The sequence below is a fragment of the Bombina bombina genome, chromosome 5 (genome assembly GCF_027579735.1).
Source record: "Bombina bombina isolate aBomBom1 chromosome 5, aBomBom1.pri, whole genome shotgun sequence".
Lineage (NCBI taxonomy): Eukaryota > Metazoa > Chordata > Amphibia > Anura > Bombinatoridae > Bombina > Bombina bombina.
Genome location: NC_069503.1, coordinates 989,232,376 through 989,252,487, shown reverse-complemented (window position 1 = coordinate 989,252,487; position 20,112 = coordinate 989,232,376). Strand labels below are relative to the sequence as shown.

Here is a 20,112-nt window from a genome sequence, read left to right as displayed (position 1 = left end):
CTCTACTTGTGAGCTTTCTCCCACTCAGGAATGTCCACAGCACTTTTCAAGTTAAGACTATTCCTTTATTAGGACAGCAGATTAAAACATGGCAACATTTTGGGCGTTTCCTCTCTTAATCATGCATGATTAAGGGCGGAGATGCCACCATGTTTTAATCTGTTGTCCGAATAAAGGAATTGTTTTAACTTGAAAAGTGCTGTGAACATTCCTGGGTTGTATATCTGTGGAGGTTTTGCAGAGACCTTAGTATACAACAGCACTATATACACACAGCTGCTGAAGGGTTGTAATATCTGAGCTTTCTCCTAGTGTATCTGCTGAGGTACCAGTCCTACTATAACGGTATTTGTATATTTATTGTATAATTTTCCTGATTTATGCATTTTAATTACTTTATCTGTGATTTATGTAGAATGTGCATTGATTTCCATTTTTCTTTACAATTCACAGCCAGTCCAGTCAACCTGCAGCAGTCGTGTTTGTACCCAGAAAATGTGAGAGAATCATGCCTTTAATGAACAGTAATATAAGAGAATTAGTCAGAGACCTGAATACTTTTGCCAAGCACTGTTATTTACACTTATATAGAAGTTTCAAACCAGTAAAATATTCTTACCTATAGCTATAAAGTCATCTGTGTCTAAAAACTTGCTAGCTGACATTGGACCATTAAAGAGTATGAGACCATCAGCTACTTCAGTAATAAAATCCAAAGAGATTTGGCTCTCAAAGCAAAGCATCATGGGAGGAAACCAGGCATATCCGTTCCCTGTAAATGTTTTTTTTGTCTGCTGACATTCAGGACCATCAAAATATGGGGAACATTCACATCTGTAAAGATAAAGCTAGGAAAATCTTGTATTTGCACACTGTACAAACTCATGAATGTAACAGCTTATCTTAGCATTCACTCTAAAGACAGATTTTGTAATGTCCAATCAAAAACAAGTATGTTCCTTAATGAAGAATAAAAAGAAAATCATAAATAAACATGAATTTGCGGATTATCTGATATTACTAGTGACCACAAACAGGATTGAGGCATACATGTGATACGTTTAACATTTAATGCTAAGAACATTTGAATGTCACTTAGTTCTTCGCTTCAGACAAATTCTTAGGTGTTCATTTCAGTCTATATGACATGTTTAACAATGAAAGATTTGTTAAATGGACATTTAACTCAAAAATTAATTCCACATAAAATAAAATATTTCCACGCCCCCCAGAGAGGCTAGAGTGCATTCCACAGAATGCAGAAAACTGACACTCCTGCATGCTGTACAGTGAGTGGTGGATATGTGCAGGAGCTTGTACAGTATAAGAAGCAAAATTATCATTTAAAGGGACAGTCTACACCAGAATTTTTATTGTTTTAAAAGATAGATGATCCCTTTATTACCCATTCCCCAGTTTTGCATAACCAACACAGTTATATTAATATACTTTTAACCTCTGTGATTATCTTGTATCTAAGCCTCTGCAAACTGCCCCTTTATTTCAGTTCTTTTGACAGACTTGCAGTTTAGCCAATCAGTGCCTGCTCCCACATAACATCACGTGCATGAGCACAGTGTTATCTATATGAAACACGTGAACTAAGACCCTCTAGTGGTGAAAAACCTGTTAAAATGCATTCTGAAAAGAGGTGGCCTTCAAGGTCTAAGAAATTAGCATATGAACCTCCTAGGTTTAGCTTTCAACTAAGAATATCAAGAGAACAAAGCAAAATTGGTGATAAAAGTAAATTGGAAAATTGTTTAAAATTACATGCCCTATCTGAATCAGAAAAGTTTATTTTGGACTAGACTGTCCCTTTAAGAGGCTTATGAAGGGGTGGATCCCAGACTAGAAACAAAATTACAGCTTAATATGCTTTAAATCAATTATTTTGCATGCAGCTATTTTCCATAAATATAATGGCTAGGTGATTCAGGTATTTTATTTATAATTACATTTCGTAAAAACTTGTTTATCCTCAGTGGCTTTCAAAATAATTGACAAATAGAAATTATCTTAAAGGGAGGTTTAAACTAAACATTTAATCTTCCCTAAAATGTTTAACCCCTTCGCTCCCAGGAATTTCAGAGAAAAAACTTGCCCAGTATCAGAGAATTTTTAGCATCTTTGCTATCACTCAGAAAATAGAGCTTTTGATTTTTTGATTTACCTATGAAAATTATATATATTTTTATTAGACAACCCAAGGCATTAATCTAGGCCCATTTTGGTATATTTGATGCCACTATTTGGCCGCCATATAGATCATATATATATATATATATATAAAAAACTTTTTCACAAACTTTAAGGTTTCTTACTGAAATAATTTACACACAACTCATGCAGTCATATGACAAATGGTTATAAAAACATCTCTAGGATCCCCTTTGTTCAGGAATAGCAGACATACATAGCTGTGCCATTGCATTTCGGCAATTAGAATGCTGCTAATTTCAGTGAAGGAGTTAATTAATTTGCTTGTAAAGTAAATTTTTGAGGCAGAGTAGAGATTACATTGCCACCTGACACCTCCCACTTCCTGATCCCTCCCGAACAGCTTTCCCCCCCCCCCACACACTGGCCGCCGCCACCACCACCATATTAGGTACTGGCAGAAGGTCTTTAAAAAAATGATGCAGTGTTTTAATGCCCCCTACCTCCCCCATCCCCGTGATCATTCATTAGGGCGCATCCTTCCAATTTCCCTTTTGCCATATTATCCAAGACCTCCCTCTTTCATAAAATAAAATTCTGTAGCGTAGGGCCCCTCCCACTCCCTCCAGCCTCTGTGCCCCCCTCCTCCTCTGTGCCGCCCTCCCACCTTCCCTCCCACTGGCACAAGAAGTTGATCATGACAGACGGTGACATACACAGTGTCACTGTCTGTAACGATCCGGCATCTGCCTTCATATGGCAATGGAGCACCGATTGTGCTCCGTTACCATATGAAGACAGATGCCTGCAGCTCAGGAACAGCAGCTCACATCTGTCACTTTACAGTCGAGGCTGCTATAACTTCCTGAAGCTGCAACATAAATATACATTATGCGGTATGATGGGCAATGTACCACATGATGTATATATACATCGTATTGGGTCAAGGGGTTAATTCATAAACATAAAGCAATATTGTAATATACACTCATTATTTATTTTTGGCAACTTTCACTACAAAATATGGGCTCGCTTCCATTGAGCCATAATTCAGTTTGCGTGCAATTGCAAAACGATAAATAAGCTGTCGGAAGCAATATTGTTTATCAACTGCTTCCAACGGCCCGTTATAACTCAATTTCGGCTCCGGACTCCGGCTGCCGAAAACATTATCGTGTCCTATACAAAGTATAGAAAGCTGATAATCTTTGAATAATACCCGGTTTCCAGTGCCTGAGCAAACCGTTACTACACTGTCGGAGGCTGACGATACGGTAACAAAAATTACACCCAGCTCAACTAGGTGTAAAACAGGAAAAAGGTGCTCTTCGAGACCTTTTTCCCATTAAAATCTAACCCGACAAAACCCCTCTATCCGCCATATCCCTCAGATCAAACCTTATAAAAAATGTATTAACCCCTAATCCGCCATGCCCAACAACACAAACTATCTATTAACCCCTATTCCGCAATGCCCCCACATCACAATCTAGCTATTTAAACTATTAACCCTTAATCTGCCATCCCCCAGAACGCAATCTAGCTATTTAAACTATTAACCCCTAATCCGCCAATAACCCATATCGCAATTACCCTAATAAATCTATTAATCCCTAATCCGCCAATAACCCACATCGCAATAATCTAATCACTAAGCCCCCTAACACCCCCTAAATTAACCCCATTACATAAATTAAACTAATCCTAAATTACAATAAAAATAAAAATCCTAACATTACTTAAAAAAAAAAAAATTAAATTAAGCTAAAATTACAGAAAATAAACCTAATCCCTATGAAAATAAAAAAGTCCCCCCCCCCCAAATCTATCTAATGCTAAACTAACAATAGCCCTTAAAAGGACCTTTTGTAGGGCGTTGTCCTAAATTAAACAGCTCTTTTCCTAAAAAAAAAAATACTAAGTCCCCCCTCTAACAGTAAGCCCCCCACCCATCAAACTCCCCAAAATAAAAAAACCTAACACTAAAAAATCCTAAACTACCCATTGCCCCCTAAAGGGGCATTTGTGTGGGCATTGCCTTTAAAAGGGCATTCAGCTCTTTTTTAAGCCCAAATCTAAAAAAAATTAAAATAATGCCCAAATAGGCCTGAAGTTCGGCGGTGAAGTCTTCTTCCAAGCGGTGGTAAAGAGCTGAGTAGAAAATATCACAATCATCTATGTAAAATATATTTTACCTCAAAATGTCCTTAGTAGCCACATCCCATTGTAAAGAGACTTTAACTTAAAATAGTGGACAAGTTACATTTGTGGATCTTCAATTTTATGCAAGTATCTTCATTTTTTTGTGTTTTATTACATCGCAAATTTGTTTTAATAAATATATTCTGCTTTTATTAACAATATTGTTTCAGCAGTCTATTGTTTATATTGCTATTTACACAATATCCCCACCCCTATTTCTGTCTTAGAAGACTAACAGCTTTAACAACTACATATTGTTCTTTATCACATTTTCTTGTCGTATTGCTGCTACTTTGTGTATGATTATTTTTTTTATCCAATCAGAATGCTTGCCCTGGGACTTGCAAGGTAGTCTGCATCTGTCACGTGCAGACACAGTCACTTTATTTCCCTCTTGAGTTTAACGAAGTTAATTACACATTTTTACAAGATTATGGTTAAATCCTACAAGATCACAGTGAAAAAGGTGTGAACTCAGCACTGCTGATACTGATTGGCAGATGACAGTAGCTGAAGTATAATTGTGTTTTTTTACTACAGTGATCATCATGAAGCAACTATTACCTGTATCCGAGGTCAGTGTCTACACAAGTGCCACCATTAAGGCAGGGGTTGTGTGAGTATGAGAAACAAGACATGTGTTGGTGCTCTCGAGATATACATGCGCAGTGAGCGTGAGTCAAGACATTCACTGAGCCAAACACAGTAGTCCGAGCTCTAACCATCATGGGGACCTGTTTGTAAGTTCTGCTGATGGCACATCCAGTCTTGTGGCTGCACTGAGCGTTCTCACACTCATATTCACCAATCTGTTTCAACTTCACATCCAATGCGGACTCTATCTGTTAGGAATAAACATGAGTTGTTTAGTCTAAACTTTGACAAACTAATCAAGGTTTATTAAAAACTAATAATTAAGTAGCTTGTCACAAGCCTATGCATCTGCATTTATTGTGTGTGAATCAGCATAGGCCGAAGTTTAGGGACATAAATGTGAAAGAGACAAACAGAACTGGCTGTTAATAAACCTTAGCAGTTTATATATTAATATATCACACCTGATTTTTGCCTAGTTCTCACAAGTGAATGTTTGCCGTTCACTAATTAGGTATCAGTTAAACCAGCTACATAAACCTCATAATAGTGCTGTGAGAGAGCAAACAGTACTTCCTGTCTGCTGACCAGCAAATGATGAGACAAGGGGAGCAAAACACAGGAATAACAATAGGAAGATAATACAAGGAAATCCAAGAATCCATAACCTAAGTAGGAAATTAACTGTATTGTGATATTAAAAATATCAATACGTAATGAATGAGAGATAGGTGGAAAGCTGACAGATAAAAGATACAATGCAGGGGTAGTTGGGAATACTCAGAGTCCCTAAACAGTTTATATATTTGTGTTGATGATGTACCATAACCACATTAATTACCAGAATGTGACTTTCTTGCAACCACACAAACTATTTACTATGTCATTTTACTAATCAGCCTGTACACAAGACTTTATATTACAGTCACCCAAGCTATTTATTTAATAAAAGATAAATGCTAGTCAGATGTATAGACGGTGTTTAATATTCTTTACGAAATGTCCTATTATGCTCTATAGTGACCGACTGGTTTAACCCTTTGACTGTCAGAGATGGCTGCAAAGCATAGTGTAGCACATCCAGGGAGTTAACATAAAGCTCAGATTATGATAACAGGGGATACACAACTTACCTTCTCTCTAGATGTAGCTACAATACCATTCAGTTTTTCTGGTTGGTAATAAGGAGGCCCAGAAACTTCAAACCAAATATCTGTGCTTCCAACGAGATCTGGGGTGTTCATTATGCTGAAGATGTGGATATTGTTCAGCTCAGCGTCAAATAATTTTGCCAGCAGGTCTCTCATTTGATCAAATTTACTGACTGTATCTGCTGTCTGGGCTATAAAGTCTTCAGCACCAACACCTAGGAACACAAGATCAGAGACAACACAAACATTTACATATTCCCTTATTAAACAGAACAATGGTGACTTACCCATCAGTAAGTTTATACATCTACTGCCCTGGTTTTCTCAGGACAGGCACGGTTTCTGACTACTTGTTCCATGATACAACTGTCCCAGAAGGCTGTGCTGTATAGTAATCACCTGCCCAGATGTTTGAGCTTGGCATTATTATAAGACAGTGGGAATCAAACATAAGGGCCTTTGCTATTTTTAGGTATGTTGTTTGGTTTTTTTTTGGGGGGGGGCATCTTACTCACCTACAGAGCAATAAAATAATTTATCTAATTTAGTGTCCGTGACTAAGTTTATACTTGCACTGTCTTGATTTTCTCAGGACAGTTATGGTTTCTTACCTCTTGTTCCATGATACAACTGTCCCAGAAGGCTGCACTGCATAGTAAAGACCTGCCCACAGATTTGGGCTTGGCATTTTAAGTAGGTTTTTTTTTTTGAGGGGGGGCATTTTACTCACCAACAGGGCAAGAAAATAATTTATCTAATTTAGTGAATCTTCTGCAGTTTATAGATTAGATCAGATAATATGATCTGTAATATTTTGTGATTAAAGTGATTTACATTTTGAGGGTGGAGCTAAGGAAACTATGTATTCATGGTCAGCACTCTCATAATCCGTGTTGTACTTAAAGGGACATTAAACCCATTTTTTTTCGTTCATGATATAGATAGAGAATACAATTTTAAACAACTTTCCAATTTACCTCTATTATTTAATTTACTTCCTTCTCTTGTTATGCTTTGCTGAAAGGTTTCTCTAGGCAAGCTCAGGAGCAGCAGAGAACCTAGGCTCTAGCTGTTGATTGGTGGCTGCATATATTTACTGATTGCAATTGGCTCACCCATGTGTTCAGTTAGAAACCATAAGTGCATTGCTGCCCCTTCAACAAATGATGCAAAGAGAATGAAACAAATTAGTTAATAGCAGTAAATTAAAAAGTTGTTTAAAATTATCTGAATCATGAAAGAATTTGTTTGCGTTTCATGTCCCTTTAATTGTTCAGCTGCAAAACATCTATTTTTTGTTTTTACTAAATATTGGCAACTTTAAAAGCCCTACTCTCAACTGCGCCTTATGTAAGTATATGTTTTGTAAAACTTCTATTTCATAAATGGAGCCCCATGAGTCAGAGAGGTGGGGCACCCTTGCTGACGCAGGTGGATCAGAATGTGTATTCCTTCTGCGGTTTTGGCTATTACATTTCTAGTAATTCTCCTTGTCTTAAAAGGGATTTAAAAACAGTTGTGCATTGTTTTCTGCTGTCTAGCAATAGATTAACATATCAGCAGAGTCTAAACTTTATTAGAACAGACTAACATCTTGTCTGCTGTAATTGTTTTTCAATAGTCAAACTCCACCCACCACTTTTATGATTTGGAGGAGTCAATCCAGACATAAATCTGGAGAAGATATGGCTTGCCACTATCATTGTGTGAACAAATTCTCCATTGTTTGGCTTATCAGAAATGATAATATAGATAGATTTGTGGCAAGGTTGGGCTTTTTTTTAAGCCTATTATGTCATTTTTTAAGCCTATTATTTGCTATTTCAGTTATAAGGACTGGAAAAACAAAATTTATGCTTACCTGATAAATGTATTTCTTACTTGACACGGTTTGTCCATGGATCATCTAATTACTATTGGGAATATCACTCTTACCCAGCAGGAGGCGGCAAAGAGCACCACAGCAAAGCTGTTAAATATCACCTCCCTTCCCTCCAACCCCAGTCATTCGAATGAAGCAAAAGGAAAGAAAGGAAGTAACAAGGTGCAGAGGTGTCCGAAGTTTATAACATACCAACAAAACTTGTCTCTAAGAAAACAGGGCAGGCCGTGGACTCACCGTGTCAAGAAAGAAAGAAATTTATCAGGTAAGCATAAATTTTGTTTTCTTTCTAATGACACAGTGAGTCCACAGATTATCTAATTACTATTGGGAATAAATACCCAAGCTAGAGGACACATGATACGGGAGGGACAAGACAGGGACCCTAAACGGAAGGCCCCACTGCTTGAAGAACCTTTCTCCCAAAGGAAGCCTCAGCCGAGGTAAAAGCATCAAATTTATAGAATTTAGAAAAAGTGTGAAGAGAGGACCAAGTTGCAGCCTTGCACATCTGTTCCACAGAAGCTTAATTTTATTACAAGACCAGAGACTCATATTTTGCATTCTCTCTCTTTACTACTTAAATGCAGTTTTTTAAAGTATACATAAAAATACAATAAACTGTCAAAATTTTGAAAATGAGACAGTAAAACAAATAACATATCAGTGACCAATGAAATTAGAGAACTGATTAAACTAAAACCACATAGCCAATCAGGTTAGTAATGAATCCTATAAACTGTGCAATATACAGTAAGATATCCTCTTTCTTTTACTGCTCAGGAAAAGATAAGTATTACGCTCTGTGTTAATAAACATTATTTGTTGTATCATTTTTTCATATTTTATTTCCTATTTTCATTAGTTTTTTCTGTATAATATTTTTATTATTTATTCGTTTTTTATTTTATCATTTTCGTTTATAATAAAATAAATATTTCGTTGGTTATTTTCTATATTTACTTTTCGTTGGTTGTTTTAATTTACTTTCATTGTTTTTCATTTTTATCTATGCTCGTTTACCTTTTCCCTTCCTGTTTTAAGTACTGACCGTTTCCCTTTTTCTTCTGCGCTATCTCCGACGTCCATATTGTGGTTGTCGGCTTTGTTGCCCATGCGCAATATCTCCCTTCTCCTACGTAGTTGTCAGCTGCGTATTTTCCCGCCCTCTTCTTTATAACAGCTGTTTGCCGTTACTGTGAGGGCTGAAAAATACTTTGTTGCGATCCGGATTGTTTACTTCTTTCATTTTACCTTGCTGTTTAATCTTTTACAAGGTTTTGTCTCCATCTACTGTTAATTTAATTGCATTACATTTAAATACCCTCAATTTTAATTGTTTTATTTCATACTTTGGGGTCATTTCTATTTATAATTATTTTATTAGAAAGTCCAAATAGTTCAATTTATTATTTTAATATATTATAGATTTTATTATTTCATAACATTATTATATAAAAATTTATATATTTAAATTTATATATATTTTATTCAACATGTCTCAATCCTCAGACATTAACCCTTCACTTAGTTGTGAGAGTGTACAAAAAATGATTGATACCTCCATGAACTCTATGCTGGAAAAAATTACATTTTTAATTGATAATTCTTCAAAAAAGGCTACTAAAAGAAAAAGAACAATTTCAAGTGGTATTAAAACGAGTAAAAAATTGGTAAAGAAATCTCGCCAGCTTGTTTCTGGCTCTGCTGTTCCTTGCAGGAAAGGAAGAAAAACACCTGCTATTTCCTCTACTCCCAAGAGGTCACTAATGGGAGAGGCTTTGGCCAATGATGATAATTGTGAAATTTGTTCAGATACAGAAATTAATTCAGATTCATCTCTGAATTCAATTCAATCTGAGGATGATTTATCTCATTCCTCATCTGAAAATTCTTTGGCCTCTCCAAAGATTAAAAAATTCAAAAAATCACTTAAAAAATCTAAACATTTGGAGTCTAAAAAAGTGGAATTTTTTGATTGCCTAGGTAATCCTAGGTTTAATGCGGATGATTTACATCACCCTAGATCTGCAGAATGGTGCCCCTCATCTGATATTGCAGACTTTATTGATTACCAGCTTCGCCAACCTTTAAAAAGAGATTCTAGAAATAAAATGAGGGCTGAATGTCCTAGACCAATTCTTCCCAATAATTCAAACATTACCCCTGAAGTAGATCCAAAGATTTTAAAATTTATAGGGTCCCCAGGTTTCAAATTAAAGAAAGGTATGGACAGGGCCTGGAAAATTTGTCAAGATAAAATGCTTGACACAATTGGTCCTTTAGCAAAACTTTTTGATTTATCGGAACAAGCTGTTTATGACAATACTCTTTTAGACCCAGTCATCGTTAGAGAATGGCTTCAGAGAATGCTCTCATTTTTAGGGAATGCCAATTCTGCGATATACACTGAACGCAGACGTAATATCCTTAGAAGAATTGACCCCAGGGTTTGCGATTTTGCAATTAACGAAATTCATTCTGATACAAATGGCCTTTTGTTTGGAGACACTTTTATAAAAGAGTTAAATAGTTATGTAAATACGTTCTCCAATCTTAATAAAGTGAGAACATCAATGAAAAAGATCTTTCACCAGGATCGTTTTTCTGAGCAGGCTGGGAAAGGTAGAGGCCGCTTTCCCGGCCGTGCATCATTCCCAAACAGGTCTCAATTTGCCTTTCAACAATTTCACAATCAGAGACAATTTCAGAATCCAGTCTCCTCAGGCTTCTTTCCATCTAGAGGAAGATTCTGGAACCCAAGAATTCAACGTTCGAGGCAAAGATCCCGCACACCTCAAGGTAAATCTTCTTTTTCTTCCTCCTCAGGTTTCTTCCCAAAACATAATAGGAGGCAGATTATCTCTTTTCACACACAATTGGAACATGATAACTTCAGATCAATGGGTTCTTCAAACTGTTTCAGGTCTTTTTATAGATTTTATTTCTCCTCCATTTCAAAATTCTATTCCCCTTCCAATAAAGTTTTCTGTTTCAGACAGAAATTTGGTTCAAAACGAAATTTCAAACCTTTTATTAAAACAAGCAATAGAACAAGTTTTAAATCCTCAAAATTGCTTTCTCAGCAATCTTTTTCTCGTAAAAAAGAAAAACGGCCTTTTTCGTCCAGTTATAAATCTAAGATCTCTAAACGCCTTCGTTGTTTATCAACATTTCAAAATGGAAGGTATTCATCTTCTCAGAGATTGCCTTTTAGACAACGATTTTCTAGTCAGATTAGATCTGACAGATGCTTATCTGACAGTTCCTGTAGCTCAAGAACACAGGAAATTTCTAACTTTTGTTTGGGAAGAAAAGTATTGGAGTTTCACTTGCATGCCTTTCGGTCTATCTTCAGCCCCTTGGATTTTTACCAAAATAATGAAACCTATAATTACTTGGCTTCGTCTTCGAGGTGTTCGACTCATCATCTATTTAGACGATATCTTGATTATGAATCAGAACTCTGTCACGTTAAAGTCTCAACTCCAACTTACTACTTTCATTTTAGAAAATTTAGGTTTCTTGATCAACAAAGAGAAATCTGTTCTTCTTCCAACCAAATCTCTAACCTTTTTAGGTTTCAAAATAGACACTTCGAAAGCTACATTAAGTCTTCCCAGAGAAAAAATTGTGAATATCAAGAAAGAGATTTCAAGAACTCTTTCTTTACCATTGGTTCCCATCAGGACTATAGCCATAATAGTTGGGTTACTTTCATCCTCTATTCAGGCTATTTTCCCTGCTCCTCTTCATTACAGGGAACTTCAACGTTTAAAAATTTTTCATCTCCAAAAAGGTCTTTCATATTCCCATCAAATCCCTCTTTCTTCAGAAGCCAAAGAGGAACTTTCATGGTGGCTATCCCATATAGAAGCTTGGAACGGGAGAGCCATTTTCGGAAAATCTCCAGATCTTATCATAGAATCCAATGCCAGTCGCTCGGGTTGGGGCGCTCGTTGTGGTCCCTCAATCACAGGAGGAAAATGGTCTTCAGAAGAAAAGCGTTTTCACATCAATTGCTTAGAACTTTTGGCAGGCTCTTTTGCAGTCAAGAGTTTTGTCAAAAGTTCTTCTCCTGTGTCCATTTTACTCAGAATGGACAATATTTCTGCAGTTCGCTATTTGAATCGCCTCGGTGGTACAAAATCGAGAGATTTGTCAATTATTACGAAAGAATTCATTCATCTTTGCTTGGACAGAAATATTTCTGTAAAAGCGGAATACATTCCAGGTTTATCCAATATAGCGGCGGATTGGGGATCTCGATATCTGACAGATTCAAGCGATTGGAAACTTCATCACCAGGTTTTTCTTTCGCTTCAATCTCTCAGAGGTCCTTTTTCAATGGATCTGTTTGCTTCAAGACTGAATCATCAGATTTGTCCTTATTTCAGTTGGCGTCCAGATCCAGAGGCATTGGCGATCGATGCATTTCTCCACCCCTGGCCTCTCCAGACAGCTTATGCTTTTCCCCCATTCTCCATGATTCAGAGAACCATATCAGTAGTCCGTCGGGATCTTCTTTCAATTCTCCTAATCACTCCCCTTTGGCCATCTCAACCCTGGTACCCATCTCTTCTAGAATTATCTGTCAACCATCCTCTTCTTCTTCTGGTTTTTCCGCTTCTCTTGTCAGATCCAGAAGGTCATCCTCATGAACTTATTCTTCAAGGATCTCTTCGTCTCATAGCATGGTCAATTTCGGGCAATCTTCATTTCCCCAAGGTTTATCACAACAAGCTCAAGAACTCCTCGCAGACTCATTGGCCCCCGGGACCAAAAAATGCTATTTTTCCGCATGGACCAGATGGTCTGGCTGGTGCGTGGAAAGAAGTTTGGATCCCCTTTCAGCGGATATAATTTACATCATTAATTTCCTAACATCACTTTTTGATTCAGGTTTAGCTTACAGAACCATCAACGTTTCTAGATCTGCCATTTCGGCTAAACATTCTTTTATAAATAATTTTCCTGTAGGTCAACATCCTTTAATTTGTAAATTAATGAAAGCAATCAAACTCAAAAGACCTCCGACTCCTAAATATTCTTCTTTTTGGGATGTTGATCTTATTTTTTCTCTTTTTAAATCTTGGCCTTCTAATGAATTTTTATCATTGAAACAACTTACCTCTAAATTGGCTACCCTTTTATGTTTAATTTCTTTTCGTAGAGTTTCTGATGTTAGAGCTTTAGATTTTAATTCTAAACGTTTTACCCCTGAAGGTGTTACTTTCTTCATATCTAAAAGAACTAAATCTTTTTCAACCTCAATATTCTATCCTTACTTACCTTCTGAACCTCTTCTCTGTGTGGTTGTATGTCTCAAAGAGTATGAACGCAGAACTTCTTCTTTTCGTATTCCTACTTCCAATCAACTTTTGTTATCTTTTATTCCTCCTCATTATCCTGTATCCTCTACTTCTATAGCCAGGTGGGTTAAATGGGTTATGAGTGAAGCAGGTATTGATGTTTCTTTTTCCGCTCACTCTGTTAGAGGATCAGCCGCTTCTAAAGCATTTTTAAAAGCTGCCACCCTTCAACAAATCTTGGATGCAGCTGACTGGTCTTCTGATTCTATTTTTAAACAATTTTACTTTAAACCCATTGAACACGCCTCGCTTAATTTATTTTGTTAGTTGCTTTAAACTAGCAAAATATGAGTCTCTGGTCTTGTAATAAAATTCGGATTATCCTAAGTTATGAAGGTATAATCTAGATTTTATTAAAGACACAGAGACGAGTATTTTCCCTCCTCTGATTATATTATTATATGGTTTTGTTCCCACCCTTATTTGTTTTATCATATTATTAACATATCTTGTATATTTATTTCAGTTACCAATCAACTATAAAGATATTATCCTAAGTGGTTTTGCTCCATCTCATCTCTGTGAAGAGACGAAACTTCAAGAAAGTTTTCCTCATCCTATACAGTCTTCAAGAGGATTTTCATTCTTTCCTGATAAGATGGAGTTTTCTTCACGGATGATTCTTCAATTCAAAGTTCTTCTCTTCATGGTTGTCTGCTGTCTTCTCGTCTGGAACTACTTCCTCATTATGGACTTCTTGTTTCCTTCTACAGTTACAAAGAAAGAGGATATCTTACTGTATATTGCACAGTTTATAGGATTCATTACTAACCTGATTGGCTATGTGGTTTTAGTTTAATCAGTTCTCTAATTTCATTGGTCACTGATATGTTATTTGTTTTACTATCTCATTTTCAAAATTTTGACAGTTTATTGTATTTTTATGTATACTTTAAAAAACTGCATTTAAGTAGTAAAGAGAGAGAATGCAAAATACTCGTCTCTGTGTCTTTAATAAAATCTAGATTATACCTTCATAACTTAGGATAATCCGAATTTTTGAATGCCCAGGAAGAGGAAACAGCCCTCGTAGAATGATCCGTAACTCTCTCAGGAGGCTGCTGTCCAGCAGTTTCATAGGCCAAGAGAATGATACTCTTCAGCCACAAATAAAGAGAAGTAGCCGTAGGTTACGTTTTCCAGAGAAAACCACAAATAAAATAGAGCAGAAGACTGACGAAAATCTTTAGTCGCCTGTAAATAGAATTTCAATGCATGCACCACATCTAGATTGTGCGGCAGACGTTCCTTCTGAGAAGAAGGATTAGGACACAAAGAGGGAACAACAATCTCCTGATTAATGTTCCGATCTGAAACCACTTTAGGGAGAAACCCTAACTTAGTACGCAAAACAACCTTATCCGAATGAAAAATAAGGTAAGGAGACTCATACTGCAATGCCAAGAGTTCTGAAACTCTACGAGCAGATGAAATAGCACAAGATCTAACACTATTGTGATATATAATTCACTGCATAACACTTAAACAGGAAAATAAAACAATCTGACTAAGTAACAACATTGCAGCTTGCTTCTCTTATTGATACAGTTAGAGACTTCATCTTCTAAATATCTGCAAGTTTGTGATTAATATTAGTTGAATTTAGAACAGAGACTTTATTACCAACGAAACTATCATCTCCAATTTTAACAAGTTTCACGCATCTCAAATGTTTTACTTCGACTTTGTATTTATAATATGATCTAAATAAGTTTGAAGAATCTTAATGTATAGCTGCTAGATGTTTATATATTTTGCAGACTACTTGAAAGTTTCATATATGAAGTATCCTTCCTATTTAGTATCACGGCTATAGTATGAATTTTATCATATATAAGTGAATGAGTATTGCATTTTTAATTTTTAATTTCTTATTAATGGATTATGCTAAATATTTGATACATATTGACACCGGTGTCTAGATAAAAAGTTTTTACTAAGTTTTAAAGTATTGCTTTTAATCCAAGATTGTCTAACCATATGGGATTTAATATAATCACTAATAAACCTATTTGTTTTATACTTCCGAATATTGGTCATATTTGCTCTCAGTAACAGGAGTACACAGTACACATTCCACGTAAAAAAAATATATATATATATACATATATATATTTATATATATATAAAGTTCAAAGTAGACAAGCACTCCAGAAATCCAAATCACATGCCCAGGGTGCAGCAGATAGGTAAATAATTTACTTTTTATTGTTATTTAATAAGCCCCTTCTCAGCGCTGTAATTTAAATGCTTATGGTAGCTGTTTGATTAGGTTGCTATGGCAACCGACCGGTAACGCTGCCTTGCTGCTTACAATGACGTTCCCGTTTTTTCTCCCCCCCCCCCCCCGATGTTTCACAGCGCTGGAGAACATAATGGACCTTGGTATGTGATATGCCTTTTTGACTATATACACGCACATCGCTATATGTAATAAGTAGTAAACTGACAAATGTAACAATTGAATACATAGCGCCGTGATGTTGCACTTCTCTGTGCATAACTACTCTCCATTGTCTGCTACTGCTTTGCTACATAGTTTTATGGCCCCTTTTCTTGTATACATGGGTTGCCATGACAACCAGCAGACAGAGCCTTTTTGAATTTCCCGTTTTTTTCTGCAACTGACATTTTCTGCAACTGCCTTACATCTGCCTTAAACAAATATGAACCCTGGCCCTTACAGACATTGGTAGGTACATGTGTATATATTGGTTACTAATGCTTTTAGGGGGACACACATCATTTGCAGACCTTTGAATTATTGTCAATTATTTTCAATTACTTGCAATTATTTGGTTTAACGATGTTGACTGTTGGCTTTTCTGCAGCACAGTGTACACATAGCCTCCCCTCCCCCCCCCCTCTTCTGAGTTTCTGACATGCCCATATGTTAACACAGATTAACACACATTAATGCCTTCAATGCCTTTGATGCACTTTACCTATGTACTTATGTGCTTTCATGATTTATTGATTTCATGTTTAAAGATGCTGATCTTATTTGGATAGGAACTTTGATTTGTTCTATACAATGTATTTAACTTGTTTAACTTATACATTTTGTATTGCCCTTATGACCAATCTTGTCCTGCTGTTCATTTTATGTATTTATGTTCACTATTTTTGCTGTTTGGGTCTGACTCATTTGTTGCCATGGGGGTGTCCTCACTTGTGGGAGGCACCTTACTGTGGAGAGCATGTGATTGGCTGGCCCACCTTTATAAGGGTGTCTGGTGTGGGTTTTTGCTCATATTGTATTTTGTATGTCTGAGGAAGGGGCTAATCCCCCAAAAACGTTCACATAATTGGAATAAAACTTTGAAAAGTCCTGGTGAGTGCACTCTTCATTACTTTCTATTTACCTATCTGCTGCACCCTGGGCATGTGATTTGGATTTCTGGAGTGCTTGTCTACTTTGAACTTTATCTATACTTTGGCTATAGCACCCGTCACCATTGGAACATCAGACATATCCGTTCATCTTGCTACATTGTTTTTAGTTGGCGGTGGTTTATTCACCACACAGCAGGACTTTGCAAGGACAGACTGGCCTAAATTACTAAGGCATGTCACAACAGGAGCCTGCAATACCCACGGAGGGTACAGTGGCTGGAGCTACTACCTTCCATTTTACTGAGGAGGATGCCACTCAAATCCTTTTTGGGGCCTTGACAACAGGCTCTACTACTGAGAAACACCACTCTACATTTACACACACCTGCTGAAATGAAAGCAGAAGGAACAGGACTTAACACTACATGGCACCTTTCTGTCTGAATATTACAGGAAGGGCTACATACCCAGAGGCTTTAGGATACGCAATGTACCTACTATGGGCAGAACAAATACGGCCTTCTGTGAAAAATGGTGCCAAATCCTGAATAAATGCTCTATGGATCTAATCCTGTTGGTCATACAGGAGGTCTCAAGATTACTGGCCCAAACTAGGGCTGAAATTACACAGTATGAACAACTACAACTAAACAAACTCCTGGCTGATACCTCATCAGAATGGATGAATAAACTAAAAGAGGATCTTACTAAATATGAGACTGAACTATTGGAATTTAAAAATAATAAGATGGAGATCGTGATTGAGGATTACCGTGACAAAAGGGTGTATCGTTGGATGCAAACTGGTCAAGAAAGACAGAGGGATTACTACTCAAGGCCAAGACGGCAACGCTACCAAAGACCACGCAATCTCAATACAGTGGACAGCTCCGGCTCAGGCTCAGATGGTGAACCAGCAGCAGGCCCAACCAGAGATACCCTGGAAGCACCAAGTGGAGTACAGACACGGTCAAAAAACGGGCTAGGGCGAGGGCCCACACAAGGCGGGGGGGGGTTCATACAGAAGACCCCCACGACAACGGAGATTTTAGCAGAGGACATAGTGGTTAACCTCAGCAACCACATATTAACCGCAATAGAACTCCGTGTACTCAATAAAGGACTTTCGTTTATCCCGACTTGCCAAACTGACAGTTTTGAACTATTTGTGGACCAACAAAGGTTTCAGAGACAACTGCGCCTCAAGGAAAGATTCCAGGGACAAGAATCTGAAATGGAACCCTTTCGCAAAAAATCAACCTATGACCCTGGTTCACAAAATGCTAGCATACAGACCTATGCACGTTTGGCATATTCAGGTAAGGAAAAATCCATTGCTAAACACAGATACAGCACCTTTAACAACCTGAAAAAGGAAGAAAGATTGGCTCTCAAACTCCTCACTGAGGATGACTCCATAATCATCAGAGAGGCGGACAAGGGTGGAGCACTAGTACTCTTAAATTACAGTGACTACAGGACTGAAATTCTTGGCCAATTAAGTGATACAACAACATATTGCAGGCTCAGGGGTGATCCCACAGACACCTACAAGGCAGAAATTGACTCCTACCTTACAGAATTGTCAGAGCACAGCATCATCTCCCAGAACACTTTGGAGTTTCTACTTGTGAATCACCCCATTATTCCAAACCTTTACACGCTACCAAAGATCCACAAAAGCATGGTGTCCCCCCTGGCAGACCTATTGTTTCTGCTATGGGCTCCATTCTCCAACCCATCGCAAGATTCGTGGATTACTATTTGCAGCCTTTGGTCAGGGATATGGAGAGTTTTATACGTGATTCTTCTATGCTCTTGGATTGCTTATCCACCATTTCTTGTACTGATACAGATCTGCTGGTGACCCTGGATGTCACCAGCCTTTATACTGTTATACCCCACAGAGATGGTATAGAAGCTACAAGACAACACCTCCTACATTACCCCTATGTGGGGCCACCTGTGGAGGTACTGATCCATCTACTAGAATTCTGCCTAACAACAAACTATTTTAAGTTTGAAAAGCATTTCTACTTACAGAAACAAGGGACCGCCATGGGGTCTAATGTGGCACCGTCATATGCCAACCTCTACATGGCACACTTTGAAACAACAGATACGGACCTATTCAAAGACCAGCGGATTAAATTCTACAAACGCTATATAGATGACCTGCTACTGGTGTGGAGCGGTTCAGAACAAGAACTACTCATTTGGTTCCAACAACTAAACAGTGCATCTATGGCTTTGAAATTTAAAATTAACTATTCTTTTGCCTCTATTGATTTTTTGGATATACACCTGTTTAAGGATGGTGATAAACTACAATCCACCCTATTCAGGAAAGATACAGATAGGAATTCACTCCTATCCTACACATCTTGCCATCCCCCAGCGCTAAAAAGCACATTACCAAAATCGCAACTACAAAGGGTCATTAGAAATAACTCTCTGGACTCGCACAAGGATCTACAACTAATTGAAATGGCTAATAGATTCAAACAGCGGGGTTATCCTCCAAAACTTCTGGCACAACAAAAAACACAACTATTGACTAATCAAGATACTAATAGGGATGATAAAAATACCCCTAGTATGACCTTTGTGACCACCTATACTGGGGACAAACAGAAAATCAGCCAACACCTACAGGACAATTGGCATGTCATTAACACGGACCCCGCCTTACCGTTTCAACAAATGCCCCCACCCCGCATTGGCTTTAGGAGATCCAGACATATTGGTAAAAACTGACCCAGTTAAGAGTTATACCAAGGGTACCTGGCTCAAATTGGATAAAAAAGGTGTATTTAGGTGCATCGGCTGCACTACGTGTAGTGCCTTAACAACTGGCAATTACTTCACGCACCCACATAAGAGGAAAAAGTACTACCACAAATACAGATTAACTTGTACCACTACACATATAATTTATTTGCTACACTGTATTTGTGGTCTTTTTTTCGTGGGTAAAACGACAGATGACCTACGCACAAGAATGGCTAACCATCGGTCGGCCATCAGATTGGCTATAAAAATGGAACTTCAGAGCAACCGGTGGCACGCCATTTGGCCAACTGCAACCACACAGTCAAGGACCTCAGGTACACTATTATTGACCATGTCCCTCCCCTTAGCAGGGGGGGGGGGGGTGACAGAAATACACTTCTACTTAGAAAGGAAGCCCGCTGGACCTATACTCTGGAGACCCTAATACCAAAAGGGCTCAATACACATCTAGATTGGCAGGTGTGTTTGTGATTTTTGACTTTGGGACTCTATCAATTTCCATTTTGACAGCTCTAATATGTATTTACGTTTACAAATGTTTACAATGCTTGATTAATTGTAGTTCATATTTGTGATATACAATGAAGTATGTCTGATTTAATCTGCTCTTACATCCTCCCAT

General features: G+C 37.5%; 1 protein-coding gene across 1 annotated transcript in view; it reads right to left on the bottom strand.

Moving 5' to 3' along the window:
- LOC128661686 (neural-cadherin-like) overlaps positions 1-20,112 on the bottom strand; it is a 488,078-nt gene that overhangs the window by 148,883 nt on the left and 319,083 nt on the right. Inside the window, 3 exon segments of the mRNA XM_053715912.1 lie at positions 620-834; positions 4,927-5,204; positions 6,090-6,322. Of these exon segments, the coding sequence (XP_053571887.1) occupies positions 620-834; positions 4,927-5,204; positions 6,090-6,322 (726 nt within the window).